The following is a 26,064-nucleotide window of genomic DNA, read 5'->3' on the forward strand; positions in this document are numbered from 1 at the left end:
GTCACAGCAGCACCACCGCGACAGAGCACTGTTCTCTTTATGGTACATGAACTCCTCCATCTCAAAGCCTACAAACCCGAGTACACGAGACTCATGGGCCAGAGAGAAGCATAGGGGGCAGAGATGGGAATGTAGTTAATGCAGTCATACCCACAAGCCAGATTAGGCTGCAGGACCTGTTCTTCTTCTAAACACCTCCTTTGAAGGAATCATTTGGGCAAAAGCAACCAGTCTCTGGGAGTCCTGTGGCCAGAAGCCCTCAAGGTCCATGACAAAGTCAAGCAATAAGCATGGCCTGAGTCCTGACCTTGTTTCCATGAAACGCAGGATATCCTCGGGTCTCAGGCACTTTTCCTGCTGGTAGTACGCGTGTGGCAGGAACTGAAACCGCAGCTGGTACACGCGGAACTTGTTCTGTCTCTCCCCCATAGAGAAGGACTCCTGGACATCAATTTTCTCCAACACCTAGAACCAGATTGACAGACAGAAACTAATTTTGCCCAAAGCCTGGGACTGAGCATTACAAGTGGGTTACGGGAAAACAGAGTTTGCAGGGACAGGGGCTGGGACCACAGGCCAAAATCCCAAAGAAACTCCAACAAGCTCTGCTGGTGTAGATCCCTCGGGGGGTGGGGAGAGAGACCCCCCCCACCCTGTAGGCACACCTCCAGAGAACGGCCTGAGGCTGTAGGGCGCAGTCTCCAGCGGGGCTGGTAAGCTGACCCAGAAAGTGCCCTTATTCTTAAGGCACGTTAGAATGCTGCAGACCAGTGATTACCTTTAAAGCTTCCTGATCCATCCCTGCTTAGCAGCTGCAGAGAAAGCCTCCCTCTCACTGGGTGGAGTTGAGCAGGGTCTGAACAGCTGGCAAAGGCTGTTCTGCCCGGATGGGAGGACAGGTGGGAGGATGGGTGGGAGGATGCAGGAAAACGCCTGCAGCCAGCCTGCACTGGGTCCCAGGGAGACAATTACCTCCCCGAGGCACACCCTGGTGAGCTGCTTCTTCAGGCTTTTCACTTTCTTCAGCGCTTTCTTGGTGCTGAATACAGGCACGCTCATCATGGGCGTCTTGATGTTGGCGCTGGCCACCATGAGAATCTCCCTCAGCCTGTCACAGAACAAGGGCGCATCTGATCGTGAGGCACCCGGATTCTGTATTGTTGCGAGGCCTTTCTCATAAAGATGTCACACTTCTTTCAGGATCTGCCAGAGACCACAGGATCTCGTGGGGGAGATATGCTGATCAGGGAGTCCCAGCTCTGGCCCCGCGTGTGACAGCAAGGGACTCTTCTGTCAGCTTCCTCCACCGGAACACGAGCTCCTCAAGGACAGGGCTGTGTCTTCTTCCTGTTTCCTACCACCTGTGCCTCACATTACAGCATGGGTGCTTACTGAACCAATGAGAGATGCAGGGAAGGGAAGCAGCGTCTGCAGCGCTCCCACTGGGCACAGGGACCACGGCTAGACCTCGGCCATGGCTCAGTCAGCCTGCAGGGCCCGACTGCACGGTGCTCCCCGCCCTCCTCCCTCCCACAGGAAGCTGAGGTGCCTGAGTCACTCTGCTAGAAAGTAGCCGGGCCAGGCAGGTGAGCCTGATCTCTGTTCTTTCCCCTCGCCCAGCGGCCATCGTCCTGCAAGGTGCATACTTTTACCTGAAGGGCCAGGGCCCCTTTGGGTCATGTTCTAGGTGAGTGGTGCCCCCGAAGTTGCGCAACCAGACGGCCTGACCCCAGGAGTATGTAGTTTCACAAGCATCCCGGGTAACTTGGATACAGGAGTTGGTGGAGAGGTAAATGGAGATGCTAAGAGGCCTGGGCATGGATCCAACCACAGAAGCCACTGGGCTCTGGAGATTCCAACCCTGACCCCCGCTTTGATGAGACCCTGCCTCTCTCTCTCTCTCTCTCTCTCACACACACACACACACACACACACACACACACACACACACACACACACACACTCTCTCTCTCTCTCTCTCTCTAATGAAATGACCTCATCCCCAGGAGCAGGCTAGGACACCCCGCCCCTGCCCCCTCGCAGTCCCCCACCTGGGAATGCCCAGGGTGACATTCATCTCGCCTCTGCCGGCGAAGTGGAAGGTGTTCAGGGTCATCTGTGTGGAGGGCTCCCCGATGCTCTGTGCGGCCAGCAGGCCCACGGCCTCTCCCGGGTCACACAGCGAGCGCTGCCACTTCAGCTGCAGAAGAGTCCTCAGCCTGGAGATGGGGCAGGGGACAGCAGGAGTCAGGGGCACAGACACTACCTGCCCGTCAGGAGCTGTCGATGCCACCCGCAAGCAGGGTACATGGACCTGTTACCTCTTCCTCTTTCTGGGCTTGTTTTTTCCTAAGCAAATGGTCCTTCTAAGCCTTAAATTCCAGCCAGTGACCCTGAAATGTCCTAAATGACACAGCACAGAGCCCAGCTGGGTAGCTGAAGCTCTAGATGTCCATGCTCGGACTGTTCACGTTCACCCTGAGAACGTCATGGAACTAGTGAGCTCACTATTCACGTTTCCCTTTGTTAATTCTTTTTTGCCCACTAGTTGTGACAGCTTGGAGAGGGCTTACACCTCCCTCTGTACAAACTAGGAAGAGGTTCACTGAGCACTTATGGGGATATTGGGGGGGAGGCGGGAAGGGGTGCTTACTTTCTTAATTAGTGCAAATGGCTACAGGCCACATTGGAAATGTGCGCACTCTACAATTCCGTAATGTACTAACCCTTCTTCCTATGAATGCCGGCCCTTTTAGAACAGTCAAGGAACACTGTATTACCCCGGAACATAGGACAAGGAAGCGGCTCAACAAACAGAGACTAAACGGGACATTACGTTTGAACACAGAGAAAGGTAATAAAACTACGTTTCTATGCAAGTTCTTTTCAAAAGTCAGACTTTCTGCGGCCCTGATGTGTCTTCTCTCCTTATTACTTCAAACCAGTGAGGTTTGACTGCCTATCAGTATTCCCGACAGGAAAAACCTTTAAATACTTCCAGAACTTTGGAGTTGCACCCAGAGCTTGCTGCTTGCTAACAGGTCCCCTGTGAGAGCCACTGCAGCATACGCTGCCTCCCTATCTCGGCCCTCTGAACCCAAGTGATGCTCCCCAGGGCCAAGCTTGCCCCACTCCGGATGCAGCACAGCTGGAGGGAGGACCCACATGGTCCTTCTGAAGGTAAAGGGCAGCATCCTGAGCTGTAGGGAGGCAGGCGAAGGGGGCTGGGGAGCAGGGTCTTGCTCTTTCAGGGAAAGCCCGGCTGGTAGCTCAATCACAACCCGGCATGATTTACTCCATCTTCGGATCTCTGAGGCCTGGCTGGAGAAAGTACTTCAAAGGATAAAAAGTAAGAGCCCTGTCTCTGCCCTCCAGGTCCTCCACCCAAGTGTTCTTCTTTGCTCATCCCCCTGCTGCAGTCCTACTCCCTGGACCCTCAGCCTCTCCGTGCACCTGGCTGGGTTCCACCGGGTGCAGCACAAGCAGCCAGGCTATAGCGGATGATCTCAGGCTTCCGGCTCTGCAGGCCAGGCTTAGTGAGTGGAGTGGGAAGGATCCCTGGATGACTGCTCTGAGACCGACGCCCCAGCAGGCATTCCCTGGGGGCAGTTTTGATGTTTTAACTCACTGTGGCTCAGTGCAGGTCCATGCCTGGCTTCCCACTTGCCAAGGCCACGAGATTTCTTTTTCCTGTTTTATTTCTTTGTGAATAAGTCTAAGCTCAGGACTCCATGGGGTCCTTCTTCCTTGAGGCTTTGAAACCCAAAACTCAAAGGATCGCTGGAATATTCAGACCAAACTCCTTAGGAAAGGCTAGATTGTGGTGTCACGGGGGAGAGAGTGGTCTGTCCCGGGTCACAGGGTTGGCAGCTGCTGACCAGATTCCCCGATTCTCACATAACCATGCCCACCACACCACACTCAAGAGAGGGGCCACGTGTGCAGGGTTCTGTCCCCGCAGAGCGCTCTTCTCTGTTGTGGCCCAGATGGGGGGTGCACTCCTGCCTACCTGCTCTCATCCGTCCCACAGGCCTCAGGGCCTGCAAGGTGCCCTCTGTTTCACTTCCCTCCTTCTTGCTGGAGTCTTGAACCCAGGAGGCTGCCAGAGTGGGCAGGGAAGGGCCTGAGAAGCAGATTCTCCCTCTGCCTGTGCTGTGCAATAAATCAATGTCATTACCTGTCCAGAGAGAGCTCCGATTTCTCGTAACTCTTCTCTGCTTGAGCTGCCCACTCGCGACTGTAGCCATCCACCTTCTTTTCAAACGTTTCTGACACTGATGCAAGGTAGATGTCTGGGCGCCAGACAGACAGACTGGGGTCAGGACAAGGAGCCGCCTTCTTCTGGTATTTCCTCCGGCTTTGCTCGTCTAACTCAGCCCACATCCTCAACATCTGAAAGGAAGGATGGGCCTCAGCTACGCTGGAGGACACCAGGAATAGGCTTCTCTTCCTGGGAGGTCCAGTAGGATAAGGAGGATCAAAGGCACTGGCTTCAAATGAGAATAGGGGAAAGAGACAGAAACCTGACGGCAATGAGAAAGCCATCTCGACATCTGAAACACGGAGAAACCGAACCCATCCCAGGGCGGACTGCGTGACCATGACTCTACAAGTGATTCGTCCTGGCCCTTCAAGCACAGGCAGGGTGACCACGTAAGTTACTGTCCAAACTGAGTGTCTTCTAGCGTAAAATGGGGCACTATTAATAATAATACTGGGATGAGAGGCAAAGCCAGGGCTGTCTCAGGTCAACAAGGACACAGTCACCACAAGCCAGGTGACTGTGCCGGATCCCTGTTTGTCCCCCACCCAGGCTTTCACACGCTCGATGCCCCAAAGCTGTCCCACAGCAACTGCTTCAAAGCGCTCCCCTGCCTCCCGGCTCCCAGCTGTGCTTGGCTGATGGGAGGTCCCAGAAGCAGAAGGGCATGTGGGAGGAGAGTGAGGCTGGGCATTCATCCCCCGCCCTCTCTAACGGACCTCGGAGCCCAGAACTCTTTGCTGAGGGCTCCTGTCAGCTGGCCTCTGCCCACGGCCACCCTCTCCACTCCTGGTGACTGTTCATGCCTGTGGGGGGCGGGTGGGGACCCAACTTACCAGCCCTAGTTCGTTTCCTGGAACCCTGTCCACACCTCTGTAAAGATTCCCTTCCTTAAATCCCTATTTGAGTGCCGTGTTTCCTGACCAGCACCGAACGAAGCCAGATTTCATGACTGCACCTTCCACCGGGAAAACAACTCCTCATCCCCTCAACCCCTGACTGATCGCCCACCCCCACCCCACCCCCCCGCCCCAACCCCAGCACTACCTGGTGAGTCTCAGGGCTGCGGCCGTTCTGGTTTGTGCCCTCGAGGTTCAAGGCTTTCACAGCTGCTTGAATTTTCTGGGAATAATTCAAGAAGGCGCCTTTTCTCAGCAGGGTGTTGGAATGCTTGCTTTGCCATTTTTTGATGGCTTTGAAGTGGCGGAGAGCTTTCTGGGGATCTGCTCTGGATAAAACTTCATGGAGGTGCTTCGACTTCATTAGCACCTAAACAAACAGACCACACAGACAAAACCGAAGAGATGAGGGCGTAACACAAGGGCCATGTCACACAACTTCACAGGACGGAGGTGGCCCGTGTGGAGCCCTCACGATGCCCCTGGGGGGTCTGAGCACCCAGTGCTAACCAGGGCCCTCACTCTGTGCCAGTCAGACTTGGCAGCTGGCGGTCTCAGGAGCTGAGGTCACGAGGGAGAGACCGTGACACTCAGAGTCCCTCCCGAACATGGCGCCAGGATGGAAAGGAGCCAACCCCAGAGCACAACCTTCAATTCGACCACCTGCTTCATGACCTTGGACAGGCCATGTCAGTGTCAGTTTCCCAATCTGCAAAACAGGGTGACTGCTGAGCCAACGGTGACAATCGCTCTCGGGGCAGTAAGGTGTGGTATGAAAACCGCGGGCTTGCGTGTCAGAGGGCCTGGGTGCAGACACAAGCCCTGCCACTCACCAGCTCGTCACTTAAACCCTGACACTCAGCTGCCTTGGCTGTAAAATGCGCAGAGGGCCACCTGTGTCCCCAGGCTGCAGGGAGGAGGAAGGGAGACAGCAGCCATGGTGCGCTCTAGTTTAGGGCCCAGCACAAGGCAAATGCCCCACGGTGCAGTTTTTCTAGACGTATGCGTGCCTCTCTGCCATCTCACGGGATGAAGCACACAGAGGGAGGGGCTCTGACATTGTCAGGCGTTCCAAGGCATCGCCTGGTGCTTTTGCACTCTTCCCACTCTAGTTTTCAGCGGCCACTCTGAGTGGCAAGGCTCAGGGCGGGAGGCCCACCGCACGGCCCCCGCCCCACGACCCACAGGCGCCAGGGGCCGGCACGCTACCTCATAGTTGCTAGCGAGGAAGGGGAACTGCTTGGGCTGCAGGAACTGTGTCTTGGGGATGTCCAGGCCGTCCTCCCCGTACAGGAACTGCACCACGCTGCCATCGCTGTCGCGGACCGTCAGGTCGTACTGGACGACCAGCCCCTCCAGGTGCTTGATGATGCACCTGTACAGAGACCACTGGCTCAGCGCCCACCGCGCTTACCACCTCCCAGGGCAGCCTCTGATGGAGCGGATGGAGGGCAGAAAAGGGGACTGCTGTTCTGCAGCCAGGCAAGCCCCCAGCACAGGCTGGCTGCCATGCCCAGGCTCTGAGCTACAGCACCTCGAGGCCAGGGGCTGCAGCCACGTGTCTGAGGAGGCTGGCTGCCCCGCTCCACCCTGGCTCCCATCTCCAGCCCCAGCTGCTGGGACCACTGCCTGCTTTGTCGCTCCCTGGCATGGCAGAGCTCCCCAGGGACCAGTGTCCTTAGACCCAGGAGGCAGGCAAAGCAGCGGGGCTGTCTCCCCATCCAATGCTTCTCTCATGCCATTAGTCCAGAGACTGTCAGGGACAAAGGGGACCTTAGGAACTACATGCTGATGTGATAGCCCTAACCCGGTGCCTTTTTTCCTCAGTGCTCCCAGCAGTCAGCTGCCTCCCTCAACCTGCCCCCTCTGCTGCCTTGGTGTTGGCCTTAGCTTACTTCTCTGGCCACCCTGCCTTGGTTTCTCCTCCTGCCACCTTCAGAGGGGGTTTCCTAGGAGCCACTGTTCCCCTGAGCTCCAAGGACTGAGCTCGGCACTATCTTCTTGGCACCCACCCCAGGGCCTGGCAAGGCTGGAGCTGAGCACCCACGTCCCTTTGCTGAAGATGCTGAAGTGCCACTCACCTCACAGGGCTGCAGCTCTCAGCACCAGCCACGGCCCCGGAGGCTGCATCTCCAGGCCTCTCCCGAGCTTCAGGCCCCCTCCCTGGAACGTGTCCCCTTGATTATCCTGCCGCTGCCCCCTCACGCCAGCCACACTTTCTCTCTCCCCTCTGCAGCGTCTTTCTTTCTGTCCACCGTGCCACTGTGCTGCCTGCCACTCAGGCCTGACGCCTCCTGCCTCTTGTGCATTTCAGCAGGTTGCCCCACGTCTTCGCCGCGTCGGCTTCTCCCTTTCCGTCGCCACCCACAAGAGGCAGCCTTCCATCCAGCCTACAGCCCCTGCTGTCTGAAGGAAGGCACGCGCCCTTTCTGCCATGACCCTCCACGGGCAGAGGGGTCCTGCGGACCTTTGTGCCCTTTGCCCCAGCGGCTGCCGCTCTTCACTCCAGCCGGGATCCCTGACACCCTCCTCTTCCCTGCCCTGCATTCAGATGGCTCCACACAGATTCCCCCACCCCAAGACTTGCGTGATCACTCGTTTCCTAGCTTTTTCTACACTCCACAGGTATCCTTGAATGATTTAAGAGGATGGAGGTGGCGTGTAACCCCTGCTCACAGGTGGATCTGGCCCTGTAATCCATGCCGGATGCAGGAACTCAGGGCGCCCCAGCCCAGACCTGCTTGTTTAATCTCCTCTCTGGGAGGAAAGGGAACACGTAGCTTCTCTGACTGAACTGTTTGGGCAGGTGGGAGGTTGAAGCTTAAAACTGAGACCGGCCTGGCTCTGAGTGCCAGACTCAGGGGGCCTGGAATCCTCTCTGCCCCAACCGCAGAGCCCTCCCGGGGGGGGGGACCAACTCATCACCACCCAGGACCTTTCCCCCCGGGGAAAGGCGCACACGCCGACTCACGGGCCCTTCCTATAAACCTCTGAGCTCACACTTTACCAGTTCTCTAGGAGGGGAAGAATATCTGCTATTTTCTGTCTTGGGCCACCCATGGGCATTTTTTTCTAGCAGTTTTTTCATCCAAAGGGATCTTAAGTGAATTGTCAATGAAAATGTGAAAAAAATGACAGAGGTGAATGGACCTGCGACGCTGATGCCACCTAAAGGTGGCAGAGCAGGTGCTCTTTACCTTTGGAGGTAGCCGGAGCGGCTGGTCTTCACAGCGGTGTCCACCAGACCCTCTCGCCCGGCCATGCAGTGGAAGAAGAACTCCTGTGGGAGAAGCGGGGACCCAGGTCCCAGTGGTGGCAGTGAGGACAGTGTGCTTCCTAAAGGGTGGCTCAAGCCAGTGCCCCTGGCAGCTGTGACGTCTCCCACGGCCCCAGGGACTTCTGCCATCTCCTGGGGTTGCCTCTGTCTTATTCTGCCCGAGCGCAGAGGGACAAGTGGAACAGAAGTGCCAGCTCCCATTCCCAGGAGTCCGTCCTCAGTGCCATGTCCCACACCCCACACGCACCCCACTTTCCAAACAGAAACGGCACTGGTGCCTCATCATGTAGTAGTGTTTTCCAAAATTCCACGAGAAATGGGTTTATCACAGTAATCAGCAAACACGTACATACATACACACACGTGCCGATAAAGATAACATGACTCGAGCTAAAACTCTACGAAATGACCCCATCCCTCACTCTGATGCTTTCTTTACCACCCTACTCTGTTTCATTCTATGAAGTCAGTCACTACCTATTACAATGATTTCATGATTCACTAAGGGGTCGCAACCAGAGTTCAGAACTCTCTGGTCTACGCCAGCTCTCCACCACCCTCTGCCAGAGGCCACGGATGACCACTGGAGGGTCCGCGTGGGACTGAGGGAGGAGCCCTGGGAGCAGCTGGTGGCCCTGACACGAAGGGTCGGTCCCGTTCACAACCTGGACTTAGTTGTCTGACCACAAGAGGCGTCCTTGCAGAGACGCACTAGACCAGGGAACAGGAGGTACTAACAGTCGAAAAGCCATTTCTGCCAAGTGTGAGGAGAAAACCTTTCTCTTAAGAGAGAGTTTTGTTGCTGACTGAGGAAAAACTAGACATTTGCTACAGCTGGTCAATTTTCCCAAGGTCAGGGAGGAGCCAGGGAGCCAGCTTCTCTTAGGGAAGCTTTGTGAAGTAAATCTCTGTGATGCTCCTTTTGGCAACAGAGAGCACCCTGGTGAGGGGCCTCCCCGTCCCCAGCTGCCCTCAGATGCAGGGAAGAACCGGTTGAGAAAGGGCACACAGCAGGAAGAGGCAGAGCTGGGATTGATCTTATTCATCTTCCCATTCATCAGCAATCCTTCCCGAGCACCCACGATGTGCCAGGCACCGTGCTGGGCTCTGGCATTATGATGGTAAACATGACATGGCTGCATCCTTCTGGTCCTTGCAGGCCCCAGGGTCTAGTGGGTAAGCAGGGATAGCCTGGCACTTATTACTTGGCTGTCTTTGCTTAAAGCTGCTGGTGAAGGTCATAGGCCTCTTACTGTTGAGCCTAAGAGATGAGGAGAACAGCCCTAAGGAAAAACCAAAATACATACAGGAGGCTTGATGCCGGTGAGGAATCTGCCAGTGACGAAGCCGCCAGCCCTGGGGGTGAACTCATAAGGCTCGAAGCAGGGCAGTGACTTGCCAGATGCCATCAGCGGGGGTCTCCGGCCTTCCAGTTCGATCTGGCCCAGCAGGCACGAGATCTGGGAGAAAGGAAACCCAAAGGCAACTGAAGACCCACATGCTCGTTAAATGATGCTCTGTCCCAGCAGGGGATGGGGGGCCTGCTCTTCCAGAAAAACTGCATGGGATCCAAGTTCCTGAAGGCCAACCCAGATTGCTAAACGAGCCAAGAAAGCTGACCATTCAGGAAGATAACTATGTCTTCCTTTCCATGACGGCAATTTTCGCATTTGGACTCAGTTGAAATGGACGGTGTTTGTAAAAGTAGCCATGTTTCAGAAGCATCACGTGTTATACTTGGACGGGACCCCCAGGTCCTAACAGGGAAACTGAGACTAGCAGAAAAAGTAGTTTACTGTGATCTTTAACATTCTCAGGTCAAAAGAGAATAAAACCGCCTATTAATGTTCTTGGGGGGAAAAGAGCAGCGGGTCTGGATTTTACTTAGTCAAAAGGGCTTCCTGATGGCCTCCAGCCTTCTAAGCCCATTCCTATTGCTCTCTACTCACCAGAGAATGAGATGGTCCTTAAGACCCTCTCAAGGTCATCAAGATTTTTTTTAAAAGTTGCTAAAATTTGTGAAAATGCTGTGATAGCACTGCAGTAATTGGAGGAGATAATGAGCCAAAAATTAAAGGTTAAGAAACCTCTACGACAATCCCTATAATGTAATACTAAATGAAAAAAGCAGATCATGCAAAATTTCAGGATCTCAGCTAAGATTATAAATACACACACACCGTGTTTATATATAGTGTGACTGTATAATAATACAGTATGTAAGTTTACAATATGTATCTGTTTGATACACATCAGTATCTGTATACTAATATCGGTATCTGCCTATAACACTTAACAGTGGTTAGCACCTGCACTGATTTCTACATACTTTTGTATTTTTCATTACTTGCCACATTTTGTACGGAATGTGGATCCTTTTAAAAATAGAAACAAATCTGGAAAGTGCCTCCTGCAACTACCTCACCCTTCTGCAAACCAGCCAGCACCCGCCTTTGCTCACACCTGCATGGTATTCACAGTTGAACCTTTGGCTCCAGACTGTACCATCATCTGCAAGTTGTTCTCTGGGAACTGTCTGTGCAGGCCGAAAGGCATGCATGCCTGCGGATAGAACACACGCACTGGTCAGTGACTCACCCTCTTGGGAATCCCAGGTTCAGAAGGTAAATCCAGGATGCAGGAGCCAACACAGACTATTTATCTAGAGAGAAGCGCCAGATCCCACGCGAGGTAAGAAATCTCATCCGGCATCAACCCTTTGGCTAGAAGCCCTAGAGAGAAGTCTAAAGGATGGCCCAGTACAGCAGAAACTTACACATTTTAAATCAACTATACTCCAATAAAAACTAAAAAAAAGAAAAAAAAGAAAAAAAAAAAAAAAAAGAGGATGGCCCAGGGCGCTGCGTTCTCTTGACACCTCTGCCAGGAAGCCGGAAAGGAGATGCAGAGGGGCCAGCATCTCCAGTTCGTGATTCTGAAAAGCAGCTGGTTAAAAATAAAACCTAAAGTGGTGCCCTTGGGAACCTGTCCAGCAGACCATGGCCTGGCCCTGGACAGTAGCCATGATGACCAATGTCTGTGTCACATTCACGTTTCCCAACATGCTGCCCAAGTACCAAGCAGGAGGCTCACCTTGGCTCCTGGGCCAGCGGAAGCGGGCAAAGCCCCCAGGGGGACCAGGGAGATGCTGAGGTGGGGGGAGCTCTGAGTCTATCTAAGCTTCTGTGTAGGGTTGCAGAGACCCAGCCCCACACAGGAGAGGCAGAGTGGATGGGAAGAGATGGAGGAACAAGAAATAATCCTAAGATGCTTCTGAGACAACGCCCCACCCAGTATCCCCACGCAGCACCCGCAGTCAGCCCTAGAAGCTGAGCCTCCTGGTTTTCATGCGGTGCTGGAGGGCTCCTCTGAACCACGCCTCTCAAGGACGGAACTGTACCAACAGGGTCTGCATTCTTGGCAGCTGAGGGGATGCTGACAGCCAGTCAGAGGGCTCCACGAGCAAACACTGACTTCTGCTGGGCACTGGCCACGCCTCCCTTTCTCCTCCTCAGGTGGGGCCTCAAGGCCCAGGAGGCAGGGTGAGGGCCAGGTGGGCTCCTTCAAGCCGCAGGATTGGGAGCCCCAGCTCTGGGCTGAGAAGGCCAGAGAACCGGGCTGCCATCCTGGCTTGTGCGGGGACGTCCCTCTCCTTTCTCAGCTGCGCAGGAAGGGGCTTTGGAGGACTGGCAGGGCGCTCACCTCACCCAGGGCACTGTGCAGATTAGCTCCTGAATCCTCCCTGCAAGCCCACGAGGCCGGTGCTCTTCCCATCCCCACGCCCCTGGGGGAGGACACCTGGCTCAGACCGCTCACATCACACAAGGCCCGAGATCTCAGAGCAAGTCCGCGACAGAGCCGGGATTCGAGCCCAGGCCTTCACCCTTGGGTCCCCCATACAAGCAGCACTGGTGGTTTTGATCCTTCATTCTGCCCCTCCACCCTGCAGTGGCCCCTGGCAAAGATTTTCTTCCATCCCCTTTAATGTAGTTACCCCAAAATAAAAACATTTAAAATGAAAAATAGTGGGGAATTCCCCGGCGGTCCAGTAGTTAGGACTCGGTGTTTTCACTGCCAAGGACCTGGGTTCAATCCCTGGTCGGGGAACTAAGATCCTACAAGCTGTGTGTGGTCAAAAAAAAACAAAAAAGGAAAAAAGAAAAATAGTGCAATGCCTTCTTTCTCAGCATTAATCAAAGACCTTTCCAGACCCCAACGGGTTGAGGGAATGAAGCCCTTGGCTTTTCAAAACGATCAATTCTGCTCGCCCCACCTCACGTCTCACCTAGTCAGCTATTAAACAGCCAAATTGCTCCAAAGGGCCCAGAGTGAGAATCAAAATGTAATTTTTTAAAAAACCAGCATTCAAAATGGTGGTGGTAAGTGCACACACTGCTGGACTAACCTTGTTAATTTCGTTGCTGTAATGGTTCACTTCCTCCTTGAACTTCAGATCAATCATGTTAAAATCCCTCTGGTCTTTGCCCAGATGGGCATCCTGCCACTTCCCTCGGACCTCATCACACGATGCCGCTTCTGGAAGGTTTAACGCAGCCCTGACAGCCTAGAATGAGAAAAGGAAAAAGTCGGAGGCTGCAGCCAAGTGAGGAGGGTGTGGGCTTCATCTCGCTGGAGCCCGGCCAACCCTCTGCGGCAGGCAGTAGCCACCCAGGCCCTCCTCACCCGGGGCCCACAGTGGGTGGACTCTTCAATGATCCTGTGTCTCCTGACATCTGCCTTCGGCTTGACCAAAATGTCTTCCACGCCTGTGAAGTGAAATAGACAAGCTTGGATGTGACTGGGCCTGACTTCTCACCAGGCCGTGAACTTGGTGAGGTCAGGGCACGGAGCACGGTGCCACGCATGCAGGGAGCACCTGAACAATGATGGTGACATTCGTAGCACCATTAAGAGACTGCTACCATCTCTTAAGGGCTTACCATTTTACAAATGACAAAACTAAGGCTCAAACTTGAGCCCAGAGTCACAGAGGCAGAAAGTAAATCCAAGCCCACGTCCCAAACTTGTGCTCTTAGCCACCAGCTATACTCCCTCTGTTCAATAAAAACATGTTGGATGGATGGGCTAGAGGTGAAGATGACGTTTTGGGTGAAAAACTGAGTTTGAGGAAAGAAGAGAGGGAGGGAGAGGACATCCTAGTTTTGACTCCCAGAAGTCACACGTCGTAGGGACCAGCCTATATGGTTGTGAGAATGCGTGTGCAGGCACACACACAGACATGCTCAAGCCTGGGCGACAGGGACCACCACCGCAAGGTCCCCTTCATTGCCCTGGAAGGAGGAAAGCCTCGGTCACTTCAGTTAAGCCTGTCCTTCTGGCTTCAAAGGGCTGAGGAATTCCTCACCTTGGGCAAGAAGTCTTCCCACTTTCTCTTTCAATGAACTATTTTCTGTCTACATCTGAGAGCTACTGGACTCCAAAGTCCCTCGGCCAAGGTCTGAGTGGGAAGGGAGACAAAGGTTGCACTGTTCCAAAGCTGGGCTAAGATGGCTGGGACTCCCACATGCAATGTCCTGGAAGCTTGAGAGCCTCTAAAGAACTTGTGTGAGCAGGAGGGGAAAGAAACTGTCCCTCTGTGAGGAAGCCACAACCATGAAAGTGGGCCCTTCCACGGGGTCAGCTCCAGACCGCCTTGCTGTCCCTCCAGTGACCTCCAGCTGCAAGGGCTAGAAGGCACCATGGCTAGCCCGGCCTTCCGTCCGAGCTCGACACCCAGCTTGGCCCTGCGCCCTCTCAGTCTCTCGGCACCAGATGGTCTTTGCACTTTGGCCAATTTCTCCTCGTACCATGTGCTAAGCAGAGCTGATTGTTCGGTTTGGTCCTCGTCACTGTCTGGGTGTGGGATCTTCCTCTACTTTTCGTTTTTAAAGATATTTGTTCAAGGGTGTTCATCCCAGCAATATCGCGAAAACCAGGAAAGAGCTTAAATGTCTAATAACAGGAACTGGTTAAATAAGCTACGGTACATCTACACAAGTAGAAGAGTCTGTAGCCACAGACCTGAGGATGTCGGTTTATATTTGCTCACCCAAGAGGACATTTATAAAACACATCTGCAAATGGAGGGAGGAGAGATTACAAAACACTAGGTAGTGTAGGATCCCCTTTTTTCTGAATGTGTTTGCACTTGGAAAGTCTAGAAAGACACACATCAAATCGACATTGCTGGTTATCTCTGGCAGTGGAATGCTGGGTGATTTTAAATTATTTTCACACCTGTACTACATTATTTTGACTTTTCCGCAGTTAATATAAATTATACAGTTATGCAGACCCTGCTGCAGGCCGACGAGCAAACTCCAGCTGCGGCAGGCCCACCAGCCCTGTGTCTGCACGCCAGCCAGACCATGGACACACAGTCTCAGTCCCACCGCTGCTGGTCTTGTCGGCTGGACGATTCCCACGCTCACTGGGGCCCCTGCTCAGCACGCAGCCCGTCACCCATTCCTCACAGGGAACTGCCGAAGGGCTCGGACTCCGCTCTGCGCACCTGGAGACGCGCTGCCCTGAATGAGCTCAGGGCACGGAAAGTATCTGCACACTTGTTTCCTTTACCAAAGCCAACTTCCTAAAACAGCGGGCTCTCATTTCCAGGGAGGAAACCAGAGAGTTCCTCCTTCTATCTTAGGATCACCTGACAGGTCGGCCCCAACATGGTGTTTCCAACCTCACCTGCTGCGTCGGGAGGTGTAGGCACTTCTGACAACAGGGAGGACCCTAGATGGAGTGCGGAGTGCCTGGAGGATTCTGCAAGGGCACTTGCAAGAGAGAATGGAGGTGAGTGTGAGTGTGAGAACATCGGTCTCAGGGACCGAAAACCAGGAAGGGTGGGGCTGAGAAAGGGACAGAATGGAAATGGAGATGAAGGTGCAGGGGGGTGTCATTCTGTGCTGTGTGAAGAAACAGGGGGTTGGGGGGTGGGGGGAAGCACTGAGAAGGAGCAAGGCTGTGAAATGTCGCTGGTGGCCGAGTGAGGCTGCCTTTGTAGAAGGAGCCCGCTGTTCCCCTGGAGGCTGCTAGTAGAGCCGGGGAGACATGCCGGTGGGCGTGCTGGCCAGGGGAGGGGGCCCCAGGGCCACCTGCCCACACTCACCCAAAGTGAAGCCTCTGTAGAGCTGCAGGTAGGCGGTGAAGAGGCGGGCCAGGCAGGTGAGAACCTTGCCGCTGGTCTCCCCGCCGTAGATCTCGTAGCAGCAGTGGACCAGGCCGTAGGCGGAGCTCCCGTAATGCGCCTTGTCCAGCACCCCGCAGAGCAGCTCCCCTTCCCTGATGATCACCTGCAGAGGGACGGCCACCAACGCTGGGCTGGAGGCAACGCCTCCTGTGTGAGGCCCCCAACCCCACCCCATCTCGTGTCTTGTTAACCTTATTGTAACCTGCCTCAAGCCCTTGATGCAAAGAAGACTACACACACACACACACAAACACACACAGATATTTCAGTGTGTTCTTCTGCCCCCCTGCTCCCTCCACCTATCCGTACTGACTTAAAGTCAAGGATCCTTGACAAAAGCCTTGTGACTGGAAATGAGAACACCTAGCGTCTAAACTTCATAACCGTGACCTTGGCCTAGGTACTCCCTTCCTTGTACCCTGGGAATAAGAAAAACACAACCTTTTTAATATCATTTAAGGCCTGAATTTGTACTTCCATAAAGTTGGGTTCAAGCATTAGAAGCTAATTCAAGGAAGGACTTCCAGTTGCACAGTGCCACACACATTAAGCATATAATCTATGAAGGGAAAGAAGAGGGGCAGCTTGGGTTCCAAATGCAATGTGTGTTAGACCCTGTGACAAAGCACTTGTGAGCTGGGGCCTTGGGGATACTCCCCCACCAAGAGCACACAGAGGCCTTGGCAATCTTCAGTGTGTCGCTCTCCTGCAGCAGCACTGTGCCCCCCGGGTTTGGCTGCCCTGGGGCTGCCCCCGAGGCCTGGTTCCTAAGCACAGAGCTGGGGGGTGTGAAACCTCACAGCAGCGTAATGATCTTCAGCCTCTCAGGGGTCTCAGGGGAAAACACAGGGTCTGCATTTCCAAGCTCTGCTGAGTCAAGTTCAGAGGCCTTCTGCCAGAGAAGCCTTTCCGTGCTGGTTATGAGTTTTATACTGGGAGTCAAATGCTACTGGTCAACTCTTACTCTTTCCAAAACCGAAGTCGACACAGTTTGGGTACAACTCCTTCCCTTCAGGCACGACTCCTCTTTCTGTGCACGTGTCTCCATCTCTCTGTCCTGGTTTTAAATCAAGCTGCCTAAACCCAGCACTAGAAGGTCTCCAACCCGCACAGCTGGGCAGCCACACCTGGGACTCGCACATGGAGTCGGGGTTAAAGCCGGGAACGGGCCGAGGAGACTCCTTCACCCAGGCCTTCCCGCCAATCTTCGCCTTTCCTGACAAGTTCAGTGGGACGTGATCCTCTGGGATTATGTTGATGAGCAGCGTGGACACAACCTGGAAAGAAAAAGAAGACAAAGCGGATGGCGGGAAGGGAAGCTGAGACGTTCCCTTTTAGGACCTCCTGTCCCTGTTCATCCTGAAACGCAGACAACTCCATTCTGACGAGCTGGAGGTGAAGCAGAAAACAACGAACAAAAAAAAACCACCACCACCAAAAAAGGGACAGTTTCTTGTCTGTGGGACAAGATCTCAGTTTTTACTTTTCTGCTTACATGACTTAGGAGGCGGTTTAGGATTGGAAACAAACACATACCACTAAGAACTTCACTTCTTCTTAGAGTGAACAATCCCCTAGACTTGAAATTAAGTTCTTGAATAGACCAAAGGAAGAAAAGGAAAATAAATTGCTGTGGGATCACAGGAGAGGAAGATTTAAATTTGTATGTGGTTTAAAAAAAAAAAAAAAAGGAAAACAAAGACAGCAGGGTTGAGAGAGATGGCGGGGCTCATAACACTGCCCAGGGAAAGGCAGCCCTGATGCGTGAACCCCAGGACTGAGGCAAAGCGTGAGCCCCAGGACTGAGGCAAAGGTCCAGGAACACTTGTCAGAGGCATCCTTCTCTCATTTTCAGGCCACATCAAAACAGATGACAATTATCACATACAGTTAGTAATGTCCTCCCACAGAGCAGTGCTGACTTTCTGGTGGGGCCCCAAGGAGGAAAAGATGTACAGACTAAGAATCCAGTGTTTTCCCTCTGAAGAGCTTCACAGAGGAGGCCCGAGGTATGTGACCGAGAAGCGGGCTGCAGTGAAGCTTCGGGGATAAGGGGGTGCCCCAGGGTCCACTCCATCACTGACTGGTCGTGGGCTGTGGGGCAAAGGGTTATGTTCTCTTAGCCTTAGCATTGCTCATGTGTAGCATACAGATGAGATCCGTTCATTCATTCAGCAATTATATACCGAGTGCTTACTTTGAGCCAGGCGCTGGGGGAGTCATGAATAGAACAGTCTCTGCCCTCAGTGGAGCCTCCAATCCCAAGGGGATCCACGCTTTGGAGGAAAATAAAGCGGGGAAGGAGGACCCAGAGTAGAGCAGGGGGAGAGAGTATCTGGGATTTTACATAAGATAGGCAGGGAAAGGCTCACCACGAAGGAGAAGGGAGCCCTGCAGAGATCAGATCATGCGTTTTGGGCAGAAGGCTTTTCATTTGAGTGAGAAGGAAAGGTAATTGGAAAGTTGTGATCAAAGGAGTCAGTGACAGGCTCGGATTTAACTTTTAGCAGGATCACTTGTTCCAAATACATTCCTGGTCTGGACTTTGAAGCTAAATAAATGCTGCAAAGAATAAGCCTCCCAAGTGACACTGACAAGAAGGACTGGCACTTCAGAAGCAGTTATTAAGGCGTCCTGAGTGGGGAGCACGTGGGACGCTGTCTCTGTGTGAGGTCTATCACAGGGCGCGCCGGGGATGTGATTGCTCGGCCACCCAACGGCTCCCACACAATTCACTTTTACATAGCTAATACCAGAAATAAATGTATTTGACTGGGATTAATTATGGCTACTGGAAGGCTGGGGAGTCCTTCCCCTGCCCAACTGGGCCCATCAGTATGGCCATCCACTCAATACACGGCTGCCAGCAGGAGGCCAAGAGAGGCGATTTCACAAACAGCTGCTCCACAGAGAAGCCACATGGGGGCAGCCATACCTGGGGACGACCACGGGTCAGCTCCACAGAGGCCAAGAGCATGCATTCCCAAAGACACGGCAGGCTGGGGGCAGGCAGACCGGTCTGACAGGCCCAGGGCTGAGGAGGGGCTGGGAGCCATCAGCTGGCATCAACAGCTCTTTGTGTGCCTGTGCCCCACAAAGAAGCATCTGTATGTGCACAACGGGGTCGGGGCAGCTACGAGAGCAGCTGTCTTTTCACGCAAGTGCTCCGGGAACCAGGGACAACTGGCAACAGCATCGTTAAAGAGAGCAGACAATAGTCCTTGTCATCCCTCAGAAAATGACCAGGAAGGTCACGGCCCCCGTTCTTCACAAGGCTGGCACCGCCAGGAGAGGGGGTGAGGAGTGCAGGCAGGAGGGTGACTTCCCCGGGATGCTGACCACAAGCTGCACTTCAGCCACAGTGCCACATGCCCAGTGGGGACCGCCAGCTGGGCACAGTCAGGGTGGGAAGTCTGAGAGAAAGGTAACATACGTATCCAACCATCTAAGGACAGGGAGATGTGACCCGCCACCTCATCCGTAAAATCAAGGGCGCAGTAAAAGCATTTGACAATCTCAATACCCCTTCATGATAAAAACACTCAACAGACTAGGAATAGGAAGGAACATCATCAACCTAATAAAGGGGAGGCATCAATGAAAAACCTACATCTACCATTCTCAGTGAGCAAAGACGACGCTTTCTGCCTAAGATCAGGAACAAGAAAAGAATGTGTGCTCTTGTCACTCTGTTCAACAATGTTCTAGAGGTTCTAGCCAGGGCAGTCAGGCATGGAAAGAATAAAGCTGCTTTCAGATTGGAGAGTAAGAATGAAAACTACCTCTAATTGCAGATGACATAACCTTATGTAGAGAGAACCCGAAGGAATCCACAAAAAATTATTAGAGCTACTAAATGACTTCAGCAAAGCTAAAGGATATAAGATCAACATTCAAAAATCAACCGTAGGGCTTCTCTGGTGGTGCAGTGGTTAAGAATCCGCCTGCCAATGCAGGGGACATGAGTTCGAGCCCTGGTCCGGGAAGATCCCACATGCCGCAGAGCAACTAAGCCGGTGTGCCACAACTACTGAACCTGCGCTCTAGAACCCGCGAGCCACAACTACTGAGCCTGCGTGCCACAACTACTGAAGCCTGCATGCTTAGAGCCCGTGCTCTGCAACAAGAGAAGCCACTGCAATGCGAAGCCCGCGCACCGCAACGAAGAGTAGCCCCCGCTTGCTGCAACTAGAGGAAGCCCGTGCACAGCAACAAAGACCCAACTCAGCCATAAATAAATAAACAAATAAATTTGTTTTTAAAAAAATCAACCATATTTCTACACATTAACAATGAACAATCTGAAAATGAAATTAGGAAAACAATTCCATGTACAATAACATCACGAAGAATAAAATACTCAGGAATAAATTTAACCAAAGAAGTCTAAAACTTGTAAGTGGAAAACAATAACATACTATTTAAAGAAATTAAAGAAGATCTAAGTAAATGGAGAGACATCATGGATTGGAAGACTTCACATTGTTAAGATGGCAACACTCCCCAAACTGATTTACAGATTCAATGCAATCCCTATTAAAATTCCAACTGCCAGTTTTACATAAGTGACAAGCTGACCCTACAATTCATGTGGAAATGCAAGGAACCCCAAATAGCCAAAACAATCTTGAAAAAGAACAAAGCTGGAGGACTCACATTTCCAGATTTTAAAACTTATTTCAGGGGGCTTCCCTGGTGGCACAGTGGTTGAGAGTCTGCCTGCCAATGCAGAGGACACGGGTTCGAGCCCTGGTCTGGGAAGATCCCACGTGCCGTGGAGCAATTGGGCCCGTGAGCCACAACTACTGAGCCTGCGCATCTGGAGCCTGTGCCCTGCAACAGGAGAGGCCGCGATGGTGAAAGGCCCGCGCACCGCGATGAAGAGTGGCCCCCGCTCGCCGCAACTAGAGAAAGTCCTCGCACAGAAACGAAGACCCAACACAGCCAAAAATAAATAAATAAATAAATTTTTAAAAAAAACAACTTATTTCAAAGCTACAGTAATTAGGACATGATACTGGCATAAAAATAGACATATTGATTAATAGACTAGAAATGAGAGTCTAAAAATAAACCCCTACATCTGTGGTTAACTGATTTTTAACAAGGGTGCTAAGAATATTCAATGGAGAAAGAATAGTCTTGTCAACAAATGGTGCTGAGACAACTGCATATCTACTGGCAAAAGAATGAAGCTGGACCCCTACCTCACACCACATAGAAAAATTAACTCAAAATGGATCAAAGACCTACATGTAAGGGCTAAAACCATAAAACTTTTAGATGGAAACACAGCTGTAAATCTGTGTACCCTTGGATTAGGCAACAGATTCTCAGATGTGACACCAAAAGCACAGGCAATGAAAGAAAAAGTCAATAAATAGGACTTCATCAAAATTAATATTTGTGTGTTAAAGAGCACTATCAAGAAAGTGAAAAAACAACCCATACAATGGTATAAAATATTTGTGTGTCATATATGTGATACAGATCTAATAGCCACAATATATAAAGAACTGTTAGAACCCAACAATTAAAAAGACGAACAACCCAATTAATAAATGGGCAGAGGGCTTGAATAGACATATCTCCAAAGAAGATATTATAAATGGCCAGTAAGCATATGAAAAGATGCTCAATATTATTAATCATTAGGGAAAGGCAAATGAAAACCACAACGAAACACCACTTTGCACCCACTAAGATGGTTATTTAAAAAACAAAAGACAAATAAGTGTTAGTGTGGATGTGGAGAAATTGGAACCCTCGTACATTGCTGGTGGAAATGTAAAATTGTATAGCTGCTTTGGAAAAATGTTTGGTAGTTCCTCAAAAAAGTTAAACATAGAATTACCATATGACCCAGCAATTTCACTCTTAGCTATATATTCAAGAGAATTCAAAGTACACATTCACATAAAAACTGGTGCACGAATACTCAATGCAGCCTTATTTATAACAGCCGAGAAGTGGAAACGAGCCAAATGTTCCATTTATCAACTGACAAATGAATAAACAAAATGTGGTATAACCATACAATGGAATATTATTCAGCCATGAAAAGGAATGAGGTACTTGATGAGGTTGAGTATAATTTTTGTGACTTTCTGTCTGAATTAAAAAAAAAAAAAATCCCCCAAAAAAAAAAAAAAAAAGAAAAGGAATGAGGTACTGTTCATGCTACGACACGGATGAATCTTGAAGACATTATGTTAAATAAAAGTAACAAGCCACAAAAGCGTACCTAACTTGTATGATACCATGTATATGAAATGTCCAAAATAGGCAAATCAATAGAGACAGAAAGTGATTGCCAGGGAATGGGGGAAGGAGGAATCAGGGCTGACTGCCAATAGGTACTGAGTTTCTTTTGGGGGTTATGGAAATGTTCTGGAATTAGTGGTGATGATTGTACAACATAAAGAATACACCGAAAAAAAATCACTGAATTATATACTTACCAAAAATGGTAACTTTTCTGGTAAGTATGAATTACATTTCAATAAAAAAAACAAGGATGCCAGACAAGATGATTTGAGGTCCTTACCTACAGTAATATTCTAGAAGTGCATAATTTACTTTCTGGTCATAAACTATGCTAGGAAGGAAAGATCATACCTGCAACATTCTTTTAAACTGTGAAGGGAGGCAAAATCTACAAGAATTATAATTATTTATTATTTAAATTATTTATATGAAGCCTGTATTGAACTTTAAAAAATGCTCTAAAAATTAAATGGACTTCTTTTTTAAAAATGTTTTGAAATGTGTATACCCTTCAAGCCAGCAATCACAATTCTAGGAATTCATTTAAAATATATACCAATGAAAAGTACACTAGTATAGATATAAGTGGGTGTCCACCACAGCACTGTTCAGAATAGTAAAAAAACAGGTAACAATCTACATGTCTGCCAATAGGAAATTCCCTGGCAGTCCAGAGGTTAGGACTCAGCGCTCTCACTGCCGGGGCCCTGGATTCGATCCCTGGTCAGGGAACTAAGATCCCACAAGCCACTCAGCGTGGCCAAAAACAAAACAAAACAAAAAAACCACAACAACAAAAAAACTGGACACTCATTAAATGTCTGCCAATAGAGAGACAGTTAAATCAATTATATATATCCATGTTATTGGGTACAACACAGAATGGGTTAAGAAGAATGAAGTCAATCTACACATACAGACACAGAATGGACCCCATGATACAGCATTAAGTGAACTAAATATGTCACAAAGCAATTACAAGAAAGGTTCTGTCAACCTAGCACATGAAAACAGTTAAATAAACTTCATGCTATATTTGGAGTGTGTTAGGGTGGTTCAAATTAAAAATACAAACTGCCTGAAATAATGGGATTCCCTTTGGAGGACCTGGTGGCTCAATTAAAGTAAGCCGTCTTACAGACCAGTTAAAACTGAGGTCGACGTGCCTGAGGATGAGGTAAGTGCATGCCTCAGGCACCAGAATATCATGGATAAAGAAGTGGTCTTAAATACAAGCTCAAAATTGAATGTCAAATTTAATCATGGTTCACACCTCCCCTGAGTAGGTATAATATGATTCCATTTTTATTTCTTTTCTATGAGAGTATGCACATACATGAAGAATGGGATTGGACAGAGAGGAAATTTTTCCTTTTTCCTTTCATATTACTGTCTCTTTATTTATTTATTTTTATAAATTTATTTATTTTATTTATTTATTATTTTTAGTTGCATTGGGTCTTCGTTGCTGCCGCGGGCTTTCTCTGGTTGCGGAGAGCGGGGGCTACCCTTTGTTGCGGCGTGCGGGCTTCTCATTGCAGTGGCTTCTCTTGTTGCGGAGCACAGGCTCTAGGCGCGTGGGCTTCAGTAGCTGTGGCTCGCGGGCTCTAGAGCGCAGGCTCAGTAGTTGTGGCAAACAGGCTTAGCTGCTCCGCGGCATGTGGCATCTTCCCGGACCAGGGCTCGAAGCCGTGTCCCCTGCATTGGCAGGTGGATTCTTAACCACTACGCCACCAAGGAAGCCCTACTGTCTCTTTATTTAACGAAAAACTTACGTTACTTCTATAGTTAAAAATAATTTAAAGGGCAGAGATCTAATAAATGAAATCAGCAAGGTTGCTGAATCAAGGACAATATACAAAAATTAATTGTATTTCTATATACCAACCATAAACAATTAGGAAATTTAAAACATAATATCATCTATAATAGCAATACCTAGGAATGAATCTAATGAAAGAGGAACAAGACTTTTATGTCATTGAAAGACATACTGTGTTCATAATTTGGAAGATTCAACACTGGAATGTAATCCCAAAAAAACTCCTTGCAGGTACTTTTTTTGCAGAAATATACAAGATGACTTTGAAATTTATATGGAAATTCACAGGGCCAAGAATATTCAAGATAGTCATGAAGAAGAACAAGGCTGGAAACTTTTACTATCGAAAATCAAAACTTACTATAAAGCTACAATAATTAAGACAGTGTGGTATTGGTGCAGTGGAATCAAACTAATCAATGGAAGTGAAATGAGTCCAGGAGTAGACCTACACACATACAATTAGTTGATTTACAACACAGGAGATACTAAAGAGCAGAGGAAAAACAATGGTCTTTTCATCAATGATGTTGTATCAACTGGATAGTCCTATGGGAAGGAAATGAATCCTGACCCCTTCCTCACATCAACAACATCCACAAAATTCAACTCCAGGCAGACAGTAGACCTAAGCATGAATGGGGAAACAATAAAGCTGCTTAACAATGATACAGGGAAATACCTTAATGACCTTGGGGCAGCCAAGTAATTTTTATACAGGACTAGCCATAAAAGGCAAAGCCTGGTGAATTATATTACATAAGGAACTTCTGATCATTATAAAACAGCATTAAGTGAAAGGGCAAAAAGGCCAGCCATCAAGTAGAAGGTATTTGTAATACATATATCTGTAAATGGACTTACACTAGAATATATTTCTAAAACTCTTACCTATTAATAAGAGAATGGCATAGACTAAAAAAAAGGCAAATGACTTGAACAGGCACTTCACAAAAGATGAGATCCCAGTGGCCATAAGCATATGAAGAGGTGCTCAACCTCACTTGTCATTAAGGAAATGTAAATTAAAACCACAATAAGACACCACTACACACCCATTTCAATGGCTAAATTTACACAGATGGGGGAAAAAACAAAAAATAAAAAACACCCAAACGAAATGGGACAATAATATGAAGTTCTGCTGAGAATAAGGAGTAACTGGAACTCTCATGCCCTGCTGGTGGAGGTGTAAATTGCTACAAGCACTTTGGAAAACTGTTTATTAAACTATTTATTAGAGTTGAAGGTAGATCTTATGATTCAGCAATTTGATTGCTTGGCATTTACCCATCAAAATGCATACATATGCTCAACAAAAGACATGTACAAGAATGTCATAGTAGCCCTATTTGTAATAGCCAAATGAAGACGATCGAAGACAACCCAAATGTCCATCAACGGTAAAATGGACAAATATATAATGGTATATTCATATAATATAATACCACACATCAACAAAAGTGAATAAACTACCACCATATGTGATGACATGAGTGACTCACACAAAGATATGATTTACTCTATGATCCTATTTATGTAAAGTTCAAGAAAAGACAAAACTTACCTATAGTGTTAGAAGTCAGGTGAGTGGCTACTTTTGGGGAGGAGCAGAAATTGAGGGGGGCCTGGAAGGGTCTTCTGGGGGTGTTGGTGATATTCTACTTTCTGATCTAGGTGACGACTTATGTATTCACTTTGTGAACACTCATTGAGCTATATGCTCGAGATCTGCAGTGACGGGCAAATCTTCTTCCTTTGCATGCTCTCTCATTTTCAACAAATGGTGAGAGACCTCCGATTCTTAGGTGGAAAGAAAACCACTCAAGAGGCTGTATAAAATGCCCTGGAGAAATAGCCTAAGACTTAATTTTCTAGGGCAGTACAAATAAATTTCCCAAGCTAAGTTCCTTATTTCCTGATTCAAAACATGGCTTTTCTCTGTAGAATCACACTGAGTCACTAACAAATTCTTGCGCAGTGCAGTCACTCTTCCCCTTTTCATCTATTTGCAAAGAAATACCAGCCTGTACCAATCTCTCAAAAAACACTGAAAAATCTCAACTGCAACAGAAATAAAACCTGGGCCTATTTTCCAATTCTATTTCATTATAAAATAAGCATAGCCCAGAAATGTTAAACAGTGAAAAAGAAATTATTCCTAACACAAACCAAATTACTCTCTCATTTTGATCTTTTTTATGTCAAAGTTTTTGCTCATATACGTTTTTAACATGTTCCAACTGTGATTACACATAGAACTGTGTAGTCTGTTTCTTCTTTCAACATTATGTCAGAGAATTTTCCAGACTGTTACATAACCTTTTAAAACCACTATTTTAA

The 26,064-nt window shown here is 49.5% G+C and overlaps 1 protein-coding gene across 1 annotated transcript in view; it reads right to left on the minus strand.

Annotated features, from left to right (window-relative positions):
• POLR1A (RNA polymerase I subunit A) overlaps positions 1–26,064 on the minus strand; it is a 76,717-nt gene that overhangs the window by 11,274 nt on the left and 39,379 nt on the right. Inside the window, exons 15-27 of the mRNA XM_068564331.1 lie at positions 16,760–16,909; positions 15,552–15,735; positions 13,121–13,203; positions 12,843–13,001; positions 10,901–10,999; positions 9,745–9,897; positions 8,358–8,440; positions 6,370–6,535; positions 5,309–5,530; positions 4,178–4,392; positions 2,052–2,219; positions 973–1,108; positions 308–465 (exon numbers count right to left, since the gene is read on the minus strand). Coding sequence (XP_068420432.1) covers positions 308–465; positions 973–1,108; positions 2,052–2,219; positions 4,178–4,392; positions 5,309–5,530; positions 6,370–6,535; positions 8,358–8,440; positions 9,745–9,897; positions 10,901–10,999; positions 12,843–13,001; positions 13,121–13,203; positions 15,552–15,735; positions 16,760–16,909 — 1,976 coding nt within the window. The remainder of the gene's footprint in view (positions 1–307; positions 466–972; positions 1,109–2,051; positions 2,220–4,177; positions 4,393–5,308; positions 5,531–6,369; positions 6,536–8,357; positions 8,441–9,744; positions 9,898–10,900; positions 11,000–12,842; positions 13,002–13,120; positions 13,204–15,551; positions 15,736–16,759; positions 16,910–26,064) is intronic.

Source organism: Eschrichtius robustus, chromosome 15 (assembly GCF_028021215.1).
Source record: "Eschrichtius robustus isolate mEscRob2 chromosome 15, mEscRob2.pri, whole genome shotgun sequence".
In the NCBI taxonomy this organism is placed as follows: domain Eukaryota; kingdom Metazoa; phylum Chordata; class Mammalia; order Artiodactyla; family Eschrichtiidae; genus Eschrichtius; species Eschrichtius robustus.